This window comes from Mastacembelus armatus, unplaced genomic scaffold (assembly GCF_900324485.2).
Source record: "Mastacembelus armatus unplaced genomic scaffold, fMasArm1.2, whole genome shotgun sequence".
Taxonomy (NCBI): domain Eukaryota; kingdom Metazoa; phylum Chordata; class Actinopteri; order Synbranchiformes; family Mastacembelidae; genus Mastacembelus; species Mastacembelus armatus.
This window is the reverse complement of record NW_022872864.1, coordinates 1-16,630: the sequence shown is the minus strand read 5'-3', so window position 1 is coordinate 16,630 and position 16,630 is coordinate 1. Positions and strand designations below refer to the sequence as shown.

General features: G+C 43.1%; 1 protein-coding gene and 1 long non-coding RNA gene across 4 annotated transcripts; both read left to right on the top strand.

The window, feature by feature from the left end:
* The first annotated feature begins 2,775 nt into the window (after window positions 1-2,775).
* On the top strand, window positions 2,776-5,677 carry LOC113129587 (uncharacterized). 3 transcript variants are annotated; one of them, XR_003295622.1, is made up of 4 exons: window positions 2,776-3,718; window positions 3,900-4,022; window positions 4,463-5,254; window positions 5,619-5,677. It is a non-coding gene; the product is annotated as an uncharacterized LOC113129587 (long non-coding RNA). The 3 variants fall into 3 exon arrangements; XR_003295623.1 differs by having other exon boundaries at window positions 4,463-4,586; window positions 5,619-5,675; XR_003295621.1 differs by lacking the exon at window positions 5,619-5,677 and having other exon boundaries at window positions 3,945-4,022; window positions 4,463-4,894.
* LOC113129586 (protein NLRC3-like) lies at window positions 5,674-14,802 on the top strand. Its single transcript, XM_026305646.1, has 6 exons — window positions 5,674-5,723; window positions 5,888-6,089; window positions 8,697-8,890; window positions 8,993-10,784; window positions 12,867-13,043; window positions 14,616-14,802. Exons 2-6 carry the CDS (start codon window positions 5,956-5,958, stop codon window positions 14,800-14,802), a joined length of 2,484 nt encoding a protein of 827 aa, XP_026161431.1. The 5' UTR covers window positions 5,674-5,723; window positions 5,888-5,955.
* The last annotated feature ends 1,828 nt before the right edge of the window (window positions 14,803-16,630 follow it).

The following is a 16,630-nucleotide window of genomic DNA, read 5'->3' as shown; positions in this document are numbered from 1 at the left end:
CCACTTTCTCAGACGTCATCAGGAAAAAGTCTGATGCCAAACTAAGATGAAATATCATGGAAACTGGAATAACATCATCAACCAAATCAACAGGTTGGTTCAACAAATTGTTTCCTAACTTCCAAGGATGTTTCCAGAAAAGATTAGTGAGAGTTGCTCTAAGTAGATGAACTGAACACTCAGCTCCTTTATTTTCTAAACTAAATATTGGGATCATTTTTGATCTTCATGTATATTTCACATGTAGTTTATCTCCAAATGTCTGAATCAGCCTGATTTGGTGTCTCAGACTTTCCAATGATTGTTTCCAGTTGAATTATTCAATACACACATAAACCAGTGCAGTGAAGTAGCTACAATAAAGAATCATTGGAGATTTTTCAATCTGATCTGACTGGACAAGTTTGCAACAACATAATAATCTTTGACATTTATTCATGTCTCATGTTGTTTCTTTGGATCGGTTGGATTTTGAAATTCCTTCTGTTGAGACGTGATGATCAAACCTTTGGAGTTTTTGATCTTCGCTGTACAAATCTTTTTCTATTCTTGTGTCTTTTAAACCTTCATATGATCCATTTATTGTCCAAACAAATCAATACAAATGCAAATATTTCCTAGAACGACATTATTTAGTGTTTGTTCCAGCTCCAGTGCAGACACCTGGGACTTGAATCTTGTTTCTCTATATTTCAGATCTACTCATTCTAATATGTGAGTCTGAAGATGGAGCATGTCTGCATGTTAAATCTGAACATTTGGAATGAGCTGAAAGTGAACAGAGTCCTAACTCTCCCTGTGATTCAAATGAAACACATGGCTCTCTCCAATGAGCCTCCTCCATTATTATTAGCTGTTAGCTACAGGAAATGATGCTGCAGCTTTAATCTCACTTCACAGAAACTCTGTGCTGTGAAAATGCTGCAGAAACATGTCATTGATGGTCTCATCTACTTTTCCAGTGGGAATTAGTGGTTGACCTTCAGTCAAAGATCTCTGTTAGCTTCATGACATGAGGTGCACATGGACCTGCCCCCTTTCATCACCTGTTTTTAGACCAGTAGAGTTGAAATCTTGGTAGAACTCAGAGCTGCACAGGTTTTGGCATCTGGCTGTGAATATCCATCCATAAGAAACATGTTGTGTGTCAATCAGCTGGAGACACAAACTGACATTGATTTGATTCAGCGTCTTAACGGTGAGATGGTGTTTAAGGCCCCACAGGAAGTCCTAACATGAGTCTAATCAGATCTCTGGAATCCTTTAAAGTCCAGAAAACAGATTGAATCAGTGCTGCCTGGAGGTTTATCCATGTCCACACAAACTCATGGTCCTCCATGAAAACAGACACATGCAACATGTCTTTGGTCTCATTATGATGCTGACGCTGAGAGAAAGAAAAAAGGATTTCTACATGAGCCTTTGAATCCAACGATCATCCTTCACTGCTGTTTAATGCACAGTGGTCTCTGCATTTGAAGCATCAGCAGCACGACATGTTTTCTGTGAAATATCTGAGAGCTTTTCTTTTCTGGGCTAAATCCTTCTCCAGGTGTTTTTCTGCCTGTTGAGAAGTTGTTGACATGTCCCAGCTGATGTTCAGACAACAAACTGATGTTGTGTTAACACTGAGCTACAGGACTGGAATAGGCTGCTGAGGAGGAACCGGCTGTTGGTCCCAACAGGTGGATCAGTTGTTTGTCTTTGCTTTTCCAGCCGATGCAAATTGTCGACTGACTGAGGGGGAGAAATAAACAGAAATAAAAACAGGAGAGTAGGAACCACATCATGTGATAAGGAACCAAAGCTAATACACCACTTCTTTCTCTCTCTGTGTCCTTTCAAAGTAAAAGGTCCATCTGGCTGTGCACTATATCCAATATGAGTTTGTATTAGTGTAGAATGTGAATGCATTGACTTCTGAATATCCTGTAATCTGAATATGTCTTTATGCGTCTTAATCTACAGAATGTATTTACCGTAGGAATCTGTTGAGGACAAAATGCCATTTAGTTCTCTGAGAGTGAACTTCTGCTAAATCACCTCCCTCCTCTTGGTCTTTTCTGATCCACTGTGTGATTCTGTCTCGTCTCCCTGCACGTGGACTCAGACTGGGAGTGAGGCTGAGGTTGTGTGTGTGAAAGTGGGACAAAATGGGATTTTCTGTTTGATTGCTGCCCCACTGCAGCTGGATTCAAAACATGTGATGTCTATGTAATATCAGTGGATCAGACCTGCCTGTCTCAGGCCTACATGTGTCTGTTGTGTGTCAGGTGAAGCAGAAAACAATATCAAACACTGATTCCTGTTATGGTCTGGGTGTTTCCACAGGCACAAACTAACAGGAAATACTTTGGATAGTTCTGAAGTTCCTCTTGTTATCGCGATGTTTTGGTCTAAACCAGGGGGTTTCCAGTAAATCACGTGGGACGAAGCAAACTGACGTCAGCTCTTCAAAGTAAAGGTCGCCACTATTTTTAGAAAATATACAATATATATATATTTTATACAAAGAAATGATGGACTGTGTCAGGGCCTGACAACAGCACAGGAGCAGGTTCCAACACAGGATGTGGATTCATTTCCTGTTATGGTCTGGGTGTTTCCACAGGCACAATCTAGGAGGAAATACTCCGGGTCCACAGGGACTTTGGACAGTTCTGATGAAAAAAACAGTTTCCCTCATGTTTCACTGGAAACTGGGATTTTCCAGTAAATCACGTGGGACGAAGCAGCCTGACTTCAGCCCTTCACAGCAAAGGACGCAGGGTAAGTCTGACATTTATTTTCTTTATGGTTTCATTGTCCGAGGCTCCAGTTCAGGGTCCAGGTGGACTGTAGTGGACCCAGGACTCCGTTTAGACCCGGACAGCGGGTTTGGAACCGGATGAGGACGTTGGGCCGCAGCTGATAAACATGACGCAGTTTTTCTACCGCGGTGAAAACAGTTTGACAGTTTGACTTTGGATCTTCGACAGATCCTCCTCATGTTGTTCTGGAACATTAACTCTCCATGAGAAGCAGCGACTGGAACTGCAGGTTTAGTCGGAGGAGCTTGAGATCCGGAGGCTGGTTTTCAGTCCGGACCCGTTTTAGCAGCAGGGCTTGGAGCCAAAAGTGTCCTGTCGGTGGGACGGACCATTACAGGGACCGACTCTAGGGGGCGCTGGTCTGGTCCGTGGTCTGAGGGGCAGCAGTTTTTATATATTGAGGATTTTTGCTCAGTAGTTTCTGTGAAAGGTGAAAGTCCGAGTCGTGTTGAAGAGCTGTCGTCCTGTTTCCTGTGAGTTTCTGGAGACGACAGCTCTGGGACCTTTCTGGGAAAAGGGCGTCAGAAACAAAAAGTAGATCCAGCCTGGACTTTAGTTTGACTGACGGAAACTTGGCTCATATTGACCTGATCAGGAATCAATAAGCGAATCGATAAAGAATCGGGCAAATAGGCAGAATCAATACTGGTCCTGGTCTCAGTTCCCATCCCTACTTATACACAACATTTAGGTATTTGTCTTGTAGTATTAGGTGGAGTACTTTAGAGTAAATAGTCACATTGTGTGTGTTGCTGTGTTGGATTTAATTCATGTTGTCCACTTGTTGGTACCTGGACCCTCAGAGTACCAGCTGCTGGGACCATGTCCTGGACTTTGTTGTGTAGTGGGCTTGGGGTCCTGGTTGGACTGGTCTTTCTGCAAATACACTAAAAGGATTGGAGTGTAATGTGAGTACTAACTAACAGTATATATCACAGTTTATTTGCTGTGTACTTCAAAGTGTACTGCAAATACACTAAAAAGCAGGCTAGAAGTATATAAGTAGCACCTGTAAGTTCAGTACCCAGTAGAGCTGCAGTACAACATTAAACCCAGATCAGAGCGGGTAGTGTACTCATGTGTGTATAGTGGTACTGCTGTAACCACAGAGTCATGTGACTTCCTGTGGCGCAGCAGGAAGTGTTCAGTGGGTGAGCTCAGACTCCATGTTGAGAGCAGACAGCAGGAGGAGGAAAAGTGAAGCTGAGGCAGGTGAGTGTTAATCCAACATTATTATGATCTGACTGTTGGAGGCTCACACTCACTTTTCTCTCTGTGGACTGTGGAGGGAAGAACCTGCGTCCACACAAAGCCACTGAAACTAAAGGAGGGAACAACAGGCCGTGACTTCCTGTGGACACAAAGTCCTGATCCTCTGAAGAATCCACATTAAAGCTGCAGCTGAGCCCAGAACAGAGGCCCAGCTTTAAAGACAGTTGTTGTGCTGCCTGCTCTGAGTCCACTGGACTCTGGCTTCATGTCCGTGTGGCTGGACTTCCTGTTTTGTGCTTTTGTTACTGCGTCACTTGAATGGCCTGGTTCAGAAACTTTGAAACTTCCTGTCTGTGAGCATTTGTGGATTCAGGGCTCCATAAACAGTCGATTGATCAGTGATTGATGTGAAATCAATAAAACCATGTTTGTGTTTGCAGAGGTCAGTACCACAGACAGAGACCAGAGTGTCCGGGATCCAGGTGTCTGTGTGTGAAGAGGGACTGGTCCAGACCTGATCCTGTGACCTTCAGTCCTGAACTCAGACCCTGAGACTGTTTGTCAGTGAGTCAGCGACTGTTTCTTCCTTTTTTACAGCCACAGTTCGATTGTGATTGTGCTTGTTTGTTAAAGAGCTGCTGACAGTTGCAGATCCATCTCAGCCAGCTCAGAATAAAACCCATTGTCCAGTGTGTATTCAGGGAAATACTGGCCCCATCAGGGCCCTGGATTCAGGTCCACACATGTTCCACATACATGTGGTTCCACATACATGTGCATATGTATAGGGGCTCTAAGAACAGAGCCAGAGTCTGAGCCAAAGTCCCAGTTTCTTCTGTTTGAAGGGACATATTTCTAGTTAGTTTCAAAAAGTGAAGCAAAAAGATGCAAAACAACAACAAAGAAATGAACAATGAGCATAAAACGACACCAAATGCCTTGAGATTCAGTCAGTGGGACAGGAAACAAAGAACCACAGCTGTTGTTTCTTCTTTGGACTGAAATATGATGGAACAGTTTCATTTGCCATCAGTGGATCGACTGATGTTTCTGCTGTGATCTGTAGTTTTCCTGAGTTGAAGTCCCTCCAGCTGCAGCTCCAGATGTTCTGGCTCCATCTAGTGGCTGAAACAAACAACAACACTTGGTCAGGCTGAAACTCTGAGCTCAGACATTTTCCACCTGACAGAGCTGAGAGGAGATCTGGCCACGATTCAAATCATCAGGACTCAGTGAATTTCCAACCAAATATGTCCTGATGACACAGGAGACTTTTCAGACCAAAGTCTTTCATATGTTCTGAAGGAAACACTGATGTTCCTGTAGGATCATGTTTAAGATCAACTGAAAGCAGCTGCTGAAAATTGTTCAGGGAGCTGCTGACAGACACACAGCAGGGAGGGACATTTCAAAATAAAAGTCTGCTCCAGATTCACTGACACTTATTGGACAATTATTTTAAGGAGGACTGGGATAGTCCTCTGATAGTCCAGAGACATGTTCAACACTGAGACCACCTGGCCTCTGGAGGGACCGTTTCCACTGGGAGAGACCCTGAGAACTTCCTATGTTGTTGACTTCCTGTTTGTGTTGCAGAGCGTCCACTCACTGCCACATGTGAAGAAGAGCAAAGTGTGAAGTCAGACTCCATTTTAAAGTCCACAGAGAAGAAGAAGGAGGAAACAGGAAGTGGGAAGCAGGGTGAGTGTTAATATGACACCTGCACATATTGATCCATGTCATTGATGAATGTTGGGATTGAGTCTGGTTTAGACTTGTGTTTCCTGACGTCACAGTCTCACTGTGTCTCTGGGATGGTTCCATCAAACTAATGTCCAATCAATAAGAAGCTGCTGCCGTTACAGGGGGACAGCTGACTGGGTTTGTTCCTCTGGTCTCCAGGGTCCCTGGTTTCCCTCTCAGACCACAGAAGATGAGTCTTTGTGGGAGGGAAGAGGAGGACAGACCAGGGTCTGCAGGATCCAGCTGTGTCTCCTTGAAGAGTGACGGGTCCAAAGAGTTAAATCCTCCAAACTTAAGTCTGGTACCTGGACCCTCAGACTCGGGGTAAGAGACAGTTGCTAGTGTAAACTGAGCTGAAGATGAGTCTGTGGTCTGGAAGACAAAATCCTGATCCACTAACATCAGGTGTCCTTTCCTGTGATTCATTAAACAAACCAAAACAATGCAGTGCTGTGGTGCAGGAGACCCGTTGGCTTCCCTTTGAGCTGCACTCTATGGTTGAGAGGAGATATCCAACTTTAAATATATATAGAATATATCAAATTTAGGCTGTGGGCAGAAAACGGACTTTTGTGCTGGAGGATCAGATATTTAGTCCGAAAAAACCTGTTTCCTGGAAACATTTCAGGCCGACTGACACCAATCAACATATTTGTGGTTGGAGTTTCTAAGAGGCCGTGTCAGTAGTTAGTGTAGTCCCCGACAGAAACAACAGACCGAAGCTCTTCATCTGCATTTAAATGCAGTCGTCAGAAGGAATTCACAGCTTCCAGGTGGAAAACCATCTCCGTGGTAACGGTCCCTCCCCCTGCACACCTCTGTTGACTGGTTGGTTTTTTCACTGCAGTTCACAGCGAGTGAGAAAGGACGTGAACATCCAGTCTAGAGCGTCAGCTCCAGCTGCAGAGCTAACGTGGTCAGTTCTTAGTATTATTAAATGTCTCTGCATCACTTTGACTCTACGCAGCCAAAGCAGGTCCACAACGGATGGAATATGAGACCAAGCTCAATACTGTGCAGCACAGTAGTTCACTGAGCCAACCAGTCCCAATGAACACAGCTGCTTTTTGGATGCAAACACATGTGCAGCGTTAATGTTAATGTGTAAGATTGTGGCACCAATGAGGAACAGCCCATTAAAGAAACAGAGCTGTGCTTTATGCTCTGCTCTCTGATCAGGGTTTAGGTTTGGTGTCTCTGTTTGTCGGCCGCTTTTCTGACTGATTATTAAACTCATAAAGCCTAACACGGTCTGGGCCGGAACAGACTCCACCATCTGGCCCTTCTGTCAGTGAACATAGATGGTCTCAGTAGTATTGATTCTGAATTGATCAATGATCAGTTGATGTTGAAGGAAGCCCAGTTTGAATCAGCCTGTGTTATCACAGTCCAACCTGTTTCTAGATTCCCCTCTAGAGCTTTGTTGTATCAGCATTAACACAGTGTCATTCATTGTTTATTGTGCAGGGCTAAGGATTTACTTTGTCTGTGCAGCACCTGCATCTGCTACCATGGAAATACTTTCTGTGTCTCCATGTGCCACATCAGATTCCTCCCCCTCCTCCAACGATGCAGGCAAAGTTCTGCTTTCAAGTCTGACAACACGACTGAGAGTAGATATTATTTTATTGATGAGCTGAGCTATTGTTCAATTCTAATATCTGATCTTATCTAGCATGTTGATTCTGTGGCCTATTTATTCAGTCGCTCTGTTGGACTCTGCCTGCAGACTTTAAAAAAAGCTGGAGATGCTCATGATGTCACAAAGACATTTAGACAGAAGTTTCCACCAAACTGCTTGGAAGGTAGTAAGTCCTGCAGCCACAGGACGACCTGCTGTAGGTCTCCCCAACAACATGGTCGTGACATCAGGATCAGCTGCCTGGACTTTCTGAAGGCTTGTGTTTCAGTCCATTTCCCACAAGTGTGTAGCATAAAGAGACGTGCAGTCAGCTGGAAACAAAGTCCTCTTAACAGCAGGCCTGGATAAGGCTGCACTGACAACAGCACAGATTTCTTCCAGCATTAAAGAAAACCTGTCTCTTCTAATGTGAGACTGTGTTCCACAAACTGAACCTCCCTTTGCTGTTGTCCTGGACTGGATCAATGCAGCAACACTCTGCCCATCCTGGACCCAAACAGGAAGCAGTTTGTCCCTTTAATGCTTCAGTTGATTGACAACACACACACACATAATAATGAGACTAAGTCAAACTAAAGCAGTTGAGGAAAGAGAAACACATCTTTCCACATGTGGAGCAGCTCAGGCCTCTGGCTGTTCTAAATAGAGCTCAGCCTGTGTCTACAGTGGTAGTGACTGAAAACATCCTAGTTGTTCCCAGCGTTATGTTTGCAGTCCCCTGGTGCTGCTGTTGCATCAGGAATGCAGTGGTTGAAACCCTTCCAAAAAACTCCAACATGCAGTTCTCCTTCAGTTTCCTGCTGTTATTGTGCAGCTTTGAAGGGATTGATCCACTTCCAGACGTGGTGTCATTGATGCACTTTGGAAAAGGAAGTTGGTTCTTTTTCATTGAGTTAGTAAAATGATTCCATCTCCTTTGTTCAGACTGAGGAGTCTCATTGTTTGATGACTTTATTTCTGCTGTCACATGGAAATGTTTCTGTCTTATCACTTTTTCTGTTTCTCACCACATTTCTCTTCTTCTCTCTTCTTTCTTTCCCTCAATGAACATCTCACTGGATCATCTTGATGTTGAGCTGCAAACCTTTGCAAACTGACAAACTCAGTGTTGAATGTTGATCAGATTCCAAACTTCATTATCAGCCAGTTCAGCTGTGGAGGAAAACTGATTTAAAGCCAGCTGGGAGACAGCTGGGAGTTTCCAGCTTCTGTCCAGTCCAACAATAAGAAAGTTTCCTCACTCAACATGTCTCCACCTCAACTAATCCCAGTTTGCTTCATGTCCACAGGGACAGGACCAGGACTCAGGTCTCTGAGGAGCAGCGGCTGTCCAGCTGTGCTTTGTGTCAGGACGTCCTGAAGGATCCAGTCTCTACCAGCTGTGGACACTGGTTCTGCAGATGGTGCATCACCTCATACAGGGACCAGTCTGGTTCACCAGGAGACTGTCCCTGTCGCAAGTGTGGAGAAAGACCCAGAACCAGTAGGACTCACTGATTGTTCTACGTTTGAGTTGGTCCTTCACAGTCGAGATTCTGTGTCACACAAACGTCTGTTTGATTGGACCCTTTTTCTTGTCTTCCAGTGTACTCTGGTCTGCAGGAGGTTTTAGATCAACATAAGACCAGTCTGAGGACGAGATGTGAACGTGTGACTGAGGGACCTGATCCAACAGGAAGTGGAACCCTCCTCAACAGGATCTACACTGAGCTCTACATCACAGAGGGACTGAGTGAAGAGGTTAATACCCAACATGAGGTCAGGCAGCTGGAGACCATTTCCAAGATGGAGACCCTCCATGACACACCAATTAAGTGCCACGAGATCTTTAAAGCCTCCCCTGACCAGCAGAGACCCATCAGAGTGGTTCTGACCAACGGCGTCGCTGGTGTTGGAAAAACCTTCTCAGTGCAGAAATTCAGTCTGGACTGGGCAGAGGGCTCAGAAAACCAAGACGTCAGTCTGCTGGTCCTGCTTTCGTTCAGGGAGCTGAACCTGATCAAAGATGAGCAGATCAGTCTTCTCAGGCTGCTCCATGTTTTCCATCCAACATTACAGAAGGTCACAGCAGAGCAGCTGGCTGTCTGTAAAGTTCTGTTCATCTTTGACGGCCTGGATGAAAGCAGACTTTCACTGGATTTCAACAACAGTAAGGTGGTGTCTGATGTCACACAGGAGGCCTCAGTCAATGATCTGCTGACAAACCTCATCCAGGGGAATCTGCTTCCCTCGGCTCTGGTCTGGATAACTTCCCGACCCGCGGCGGCCAATCGGATCCCTCCTACATGTGTGGACAGGCTGGCAGAAGTCCGAGGCTTCACTGACGCCCAGAAGGACGAGTACTTCAGGAGGAGGTCCAGGGATGAAGAGCTGTCCAGCAGAATCATCTCACACATCAAGGCATCTAGGAGCCTCCACATCATGTGTCAAATCCCAGTCTTCTGCTGGATCACTGCTACAGTTCTGGAGCACATGTTGACCACAGAGCAGAGAGGAGAGCTGCCCAAGACCCTGACTGACCTGTACTCACACTTTCTGCTGGTTCAGACAAACAGGAAGAAGCACAGGTACCATGAGGGACATGAGACGAGTCCAGGGCAGCTGACGGAGGCTGACGGGGAAGTTCTTCAGAAGCTGGGGAGACTGGCGTTTGAACAGCTGGAGTTAGGAAACATCATGTTCTACCAAGAAGACCTGGAGCAGTGTGGTTTGGATGTCCCAGAGGCCTCGGTGTACTCAGGAGTCTGTACAGAGATCTTCAAAAGAGAGAGTGTGATCTTCCAGAAATCAGTCTACTGCTTTGTTCATCTGAGTGTTCAGGAGTTTCTGGCTGCAGTCTACATGGTCCACTGTTACATCAACAGGAAGACACAGGTACTGGACAAGTTCATGGGGGGAAAGTACACAAGGTCATCTCTGGATATGTTCCTGTTGGGAGCCATGAAGAAATCCCTGGAAAGTAAAAGTGGCCACCTGGACCTGTTTGTCCGCTTCCTTCATGGCCTCTGTCTGGAGTCCAACCAGAGAGTCTTAGGAGGCCTGCTGGGTCAGACAAAGACCAGTCCAGAAACCATCCAGAGAGCCATCAACAACCTGAAGAAGATGAACAGAGACGATATCTCTCCTGACAGAAGCATCAACATCTTCCACTGTCTGATGGAGCTGAACGACCACTCAGTCCATCAGGAGATCCAAGAGTTCCTGAAGTCAGGGAACAGATCAGAGAAGGAACTCTCTAGGATCCAGTGCTCAGCTCTGGCCTACATGCTGCAGATGTCAGAGGAGGTTCTGGATGAATTGGACCTGAACCAGTACAACACATCAGACCAGGGACGACGGAGACTGATTCCAGCTGTGAGGAACTGCAGAAAGGCTAAGTAAGTCCAGATGTGCCCAAGTGAAAAAAATCTATTGTTGTATATTTTCTAAAAGTATATTGAGTATACTTTTGAAATACTTTGAAATACTTGAAGTTGTGTTAAAATGAAACCAGTGAAGTTGCTGGAAGCTGCAGTATAAATCTGCTTTAGTACATGAAAAACCTATTTTTCACGTATTATTGGGTACTTTTGCTGCCCAAAATACTACACTACTGTTAAAATATACATGAAACATTTGAAGTTGACTTGTTGCAAATGTCCAAAATCTCTAGTGACATTAAACTGACAGTGTATTACTAATAGACTTTGAGCCAAAGTAAATGTACTTGAAATATACTCTGAACTCATTTGAACTATGTATGAAATACAATAGAATGAGGTTTGAAATGTGAAAAAAGTATGCAAAGTATATTTTTCCAAGTATTTGAGTATTTGTTGTGAAAATGAGCCACTGACTTTGTGTTAAATTGCAACCAAGTTGAACATGTTGCATTAAAAGACACAATGATATTGGATTGATATTCCTAGTAAATATAAGTCCACTATAAGCATCATTGTGTGTTTAATAAATACACCAACAATGCCCTCTGAATGGATTCTCCAAACACTGAGTCTGAAATGTAGATACTTGACTTAGATTCCAATCCAATGATGTTGGACTAAAAGCACTACTTCCTGTTAGCATGTTCTCAAATGCTCTTACTTTGAAAAGCCCAGTGCACTTTGAAGACGTTCTAAAAGGATTGAAAATAATCGGAACTCCTACACAAAGTCCAAAACCCGTCAGTCCAACAAATATTGATTTGAACTCTAACACTATTAAATCCAGCCATTTAAGGGCTTTGGAACAAAACAAGTCATTCAAGGTAACAACAATAACAATAAACAGGAACAACAGTTTGTGTTTTCTATTAGTGAGGTCAAAGTATTATTTGGCTGCACCACTATGGGACTGACATGGATTTTAGTGATCTTCAGGATTCTGCATAGTTCTCCGAAGAATTCTGTCCAAACATCCAAAATACATGAAGTAAACATGTAGTATGAAAGAGTATTTTGAAGTGAAACTTTGTCCACAGGAATTAGACCACTTCCAAGAGTCCACTTTCCCACAGCCAGGAACACATACATTGTGTACTTTAAATAAGTCTACTGAAATAGAGCTCAAGTTAAATGGAGGCATAGTATTATATTTGGAAGAGAATGAGACAATTTGAAGTAAAAACACAAACCATGAACAGACTTTTGGAAAATATCACTAAATATACTTCAAAATCTGTTGAAAGTAAAGTGCACTTTGAAGAAATCTGCTAAATGACTAATGAAGTAATGAGATCATTTCAATATACTTTGCAAACATTGACTTTGAATCTGCTTTTTTTGTCTCAGTAACTCTTTGACTAATCTTGTACTTTGGAGACTCACCAAAAATGTACTTTTACTACGTTTCAACACAAGCACAAATACACTTGGTAAAATGTGTGAACACACTTTATCTGCTAAAAGTAGAATTGAAGTCTGAAACAATAGATTGATTTTTCACTTGGGGGATCATCACCATAATGTTCCTCTTGTTTATTGTGAGAATGACAGCAGCTGGATTTTGTCCCAGATGTTCTTGAGCTGTTCCAAATGGTGTCAGTCCAAAAGCTGCAGATGTTCCTGTTGTTTTTTTCTCTCTGTCCAGTGAATGAACACAGTTCTTCTTTTTCTTTCCAATGGTTTTTCCATGGGACACATTTTTCTTCTGTTTCTCTTCACACACTGATGTTTTTCTGCCACATGTGGACAAATGTCCAACATTGGAATAAACAGGGACAGGCCTGTTGTGGAAGTTCCAAAGGAACTGAGTTTTCTCTGCTTCCTGTCCAAGATGAAAGCAGAACAAAGATGAAGCGTGTGCAGTGTGACAGAGAGTGAGAAGAATTCTTATTTCATGTCCAACCCACTGAGAGAAGATCAGCTGAACCACTGATGTGAAGACACAACAGGACATGTCCCTGTTTGACATCAAGTGATTCAACTCAATATATTGTCTCTGTCACAATAACAGCTTTTCTAATATATGTGTCCTCACAGACTTTATGAATGTGGACTCTCAGAGACTCACTGTGAAGTCGTGGCCTCAGCTCTGAAGTCCAACCCCTCCCATCTGACAGAACTGGACCTGAGTCTGAACTGGGGCCTGCAGGATCCAGCAGTGCAGCAGCTGTGTGGTGGACTGCAGAGTCCACACTGTAGACTGGAGACTCTGAGGTCAGTTGACTGACTGTTCCTATTGTAGATCTTAGATGTTGAATCCACAACTAAAGCTCCTGTGAATGTTGGTTGTTCCATTCAGTGTTTTCATTGTTCTTCTATTCTCAGCAGACTAAGAATGATTCCTTCAGTTTCACTTCATTTCACTGAGCTGTCTTCAATAATGTGTGTTCACTCATATTGAATAGTCATATTAATAATGATGTGTTTCTTTCTATAGAAGCTTTGAAGAACAGAGTGTCCCAAAAATGTCATCTCTCAGGAAGTTGTTCTGAATCCTTTGTGTTTCTAAACAAACTGTGGAAACAGTCCAAAGCTGAAACTGTTTCAACTGAAACTGTCCAGTGTTTGTCCAAGTTTGGATCCCAACAATATGTCAATATTAGACCAGACTAATATCTGACCTGATCCTCCTGAGAGCCAGAAGGAAAAAGGTTGGAATATTTCCATTTTGGAATAGAAGTGAAGACTTTGGGCTGTGAGAAACAAAGTCCTCTTTCTTTTTGGGGAAGAACACGTCCCTGTAGTGGACATTGGGTCTTGCTTTGTCCCAAAAACCACACAATAAGCATCAGTTTGCTGACGATAATGTTGGATTTTCTCTGCATTTCTATCTGATTTTTCTCACTTGATGAAACTCAGAGAAAACATATGACACAGTCAGTTGTCAACAATCTATGAATGGGATTCCAAAGCTTGTGTTTAGTGGCCAATGACACAGTGGGGATCAGTCCCAACACAAGGACATGATCTGGTCTGTGCATTGGGACTGAGCCATTAGAAAGCAGTTGTCAGCCTGTTGTCATTGCCAAGGCCTCAAATCCTGATGCTGTGTGAAGAAGCTTTGAGTAGTTTTTGTTCCTGAACTGAAGCCAGCAGCTTTTGGTCCTGACACTGTCCACCCAGTTTGTTCCCTGATCCAAATCTCATTGTGAAGAACAAATCCACAGTGTCTCTATAAAGTTGATCCCATAGAAATGAAAGCACATGTGGAGCACAGAGACACACAGATGAAATCATGTGTCCAGGTGGTTGAGCTGTGTTTAGTGTCTGAGCTGCTGCTGCTGCTGCTGCTTTACCTCTGTGCTGTGCTGAGGCTGCAGCCAATAAAGCCAGAGAAGAAGATGCAGAGAGGGAAGAGACAGGAGACAGGAGAGCCTGGGGGAGCTTCCTTGGCTCAGATAGAATAAGGAGGAACAATTCAATGCATTGTTTTGCTGCACTTTGGAACTGGGTCAACAAACTTTAAGCAGGAAACTTTTAAGCTGCACAGTGACAGTATGAGCCATCAACTAGATTGATTCTGCTGTTGGCTGAAAAGCAGCTTCTCTTCCCATGTGCTGACAATAATATCATGATATAGTCAGACTATTATTACTATTATTCTGACTGTTCTCATATTATTCTTCTCATTATTATCATTCTACATTTCCCTTCAGGGATTAATCAAGTTGATCTCATCTCATTATTCTAATGAAAAGAAGAAGAATTGTCATCATCATCATCACCATCCTCATTGTCATCAACATCAGTGTCACATTGGATCTCCTTCTTTGATTCTTTATTCAGGTTGGACAAGTGCAGGTTGTCAGAGACCAGCTGTGGTTATCTGGCCTCAGCTCTGAAGTCCAACCCCTCCCATCTGAGACACCTGGACCTGAGTCACAACTACCTGAAGGATCCAGGGGTGCAGCAGCTGTGTGGTGGACTGCAGAGTCCAGACTGTAGACTGGAGACTCTGAGGTCAGTTCACTGACTGTTTGTTCCTATTGTAGATCTTTAGTGTTGAATTATTGTTTGAACTCAGTGTTTGCACAGACATAACTTCTATTGAAGTTGATTTTCTTTTCCTGTCTTTGGATTTTTCTGAGGCTAAATTCAGTCTTTAGTCCCAAATGACTGAGTCTCACAGAAAGTTGGTCTCATTGTGTCTAAAGAGTCACATGTGTCAGCAGAAAATCCTCTGGACTAATATTTGTTGGAAATGGATCCAGTTTCTTTGATGCAGTAGAAATATTTCTTTGATCATTGATATTGATGGTTGAGAACACACACAGACAGGTGTGTTTCCATCACTTCAGAGGACATTCCATTGACTTCCATTGATTTCCTGGAGACAAAGCCAAACCAGAAGCACTACTTGGTGAACCCTAAGCACAAGCTGAACCTCAACTTCCAGACAGCTTCTTCCACACAGAAATCCAAACAGGTCCTGGACTAGACTATTGGCCCCTTTTTAGATGTTGCCATTGGATTTGGAGCAGGTGGTTGACCTTGGACTCACCTGTTGGGAGTCCCAGTTAGTGCAGCCTAATAATCCCTCATTCAGTCAGTTGAAATGGACAAAGTCCTCATTGTGCTGCTCAGTTTGTCTGTGTGAACCACACTGAGCCTGGAGAAAAGAAAACATATCAGTGACACCTCTTTGACCCTTAGAAATCTACAAATGCAGGAAAATTATATCTCATGGAAGGAAATTTGGACAAATGCTAAAAAACCTTTTAGATGCATTAAAAATAAATTGAGACAGTTTAGGATTGTAAATAGATTATATTGTTTCCCATCTAAGTTGTTTAAAATGGGTCTAAAATTGCTGCATCTGTTGTGTGAGTGTCAGAAAATTAGGTGTGGATCAGTTTTTCAGTTCAATATGGATGTTAACAAAAACCATAATATTGTTATATAATATATTTTAGATAATAATAATATTATTTTAATAATATTCACTGATATCATTTAGATAGAAAAGCATTTAGGCTGCAAAATAATGAATCTGAATATATGGACACATGGAGTCAATTACAAGAACATATTCTCTCGTATACTGATCAATCAAATTAATAGTTTAGTTTTTTTATTTCTAAATTGTCTTATTTTACTTGAATGGGCTTAAAGATTTTTTGCTTTTGTCGTGTATAAAGGGCTAGTTTAGGTTTTTTAAGGTTAGGACGGGTATTTGAAACATGTGTAATTTGTGTATAATATTTTATCTAGACCCCCTTATTCCCAACCAGGGTTACAGGGACCTGCTGGAGCCTATCCCAGCTCTCTTGGGGTGAAAGGCAGGGGTCCACCCTGGACAGGTCCCCAGTCCATCACAGGGCCACATAGAGACAAACAACCTCACACACTCACACTCACTCCTATGGGCAATTTAGAGTCACCAATCAACCTGACATACATGTTTTTGGACTGTGGGAGGAAACCAGAGTACCTGGAGAAAACCCACACAAGCACAGGGAGAACATGCAGACTCCACACAGAAAGGTCCCTGATGGGTTTCAAACCAGGAACCTTTTTGATGTGAGGCAACAGTGCTAACCACTAACACACTGTGCTGCCCCCATTTCATATTCAGAATAAAATTATTAAAAACAAAAAAACTGCTCTTTGTCCCTTTTTGGATGGGACTGCTTTGAACCTGCATCCTGTTGGCTTCAGCTGTTTGGAGTTTCCACTTTCTAAACTTCTACTTTCTAAACCTTCTTCAGCTCTGAACACATTCTGAAACATTCAACACTTTCAAGAGGAACTTTGGTTTCTAACGTCACATCTTTGCTTCTTTATTCAGGTTGAGGAGCTGC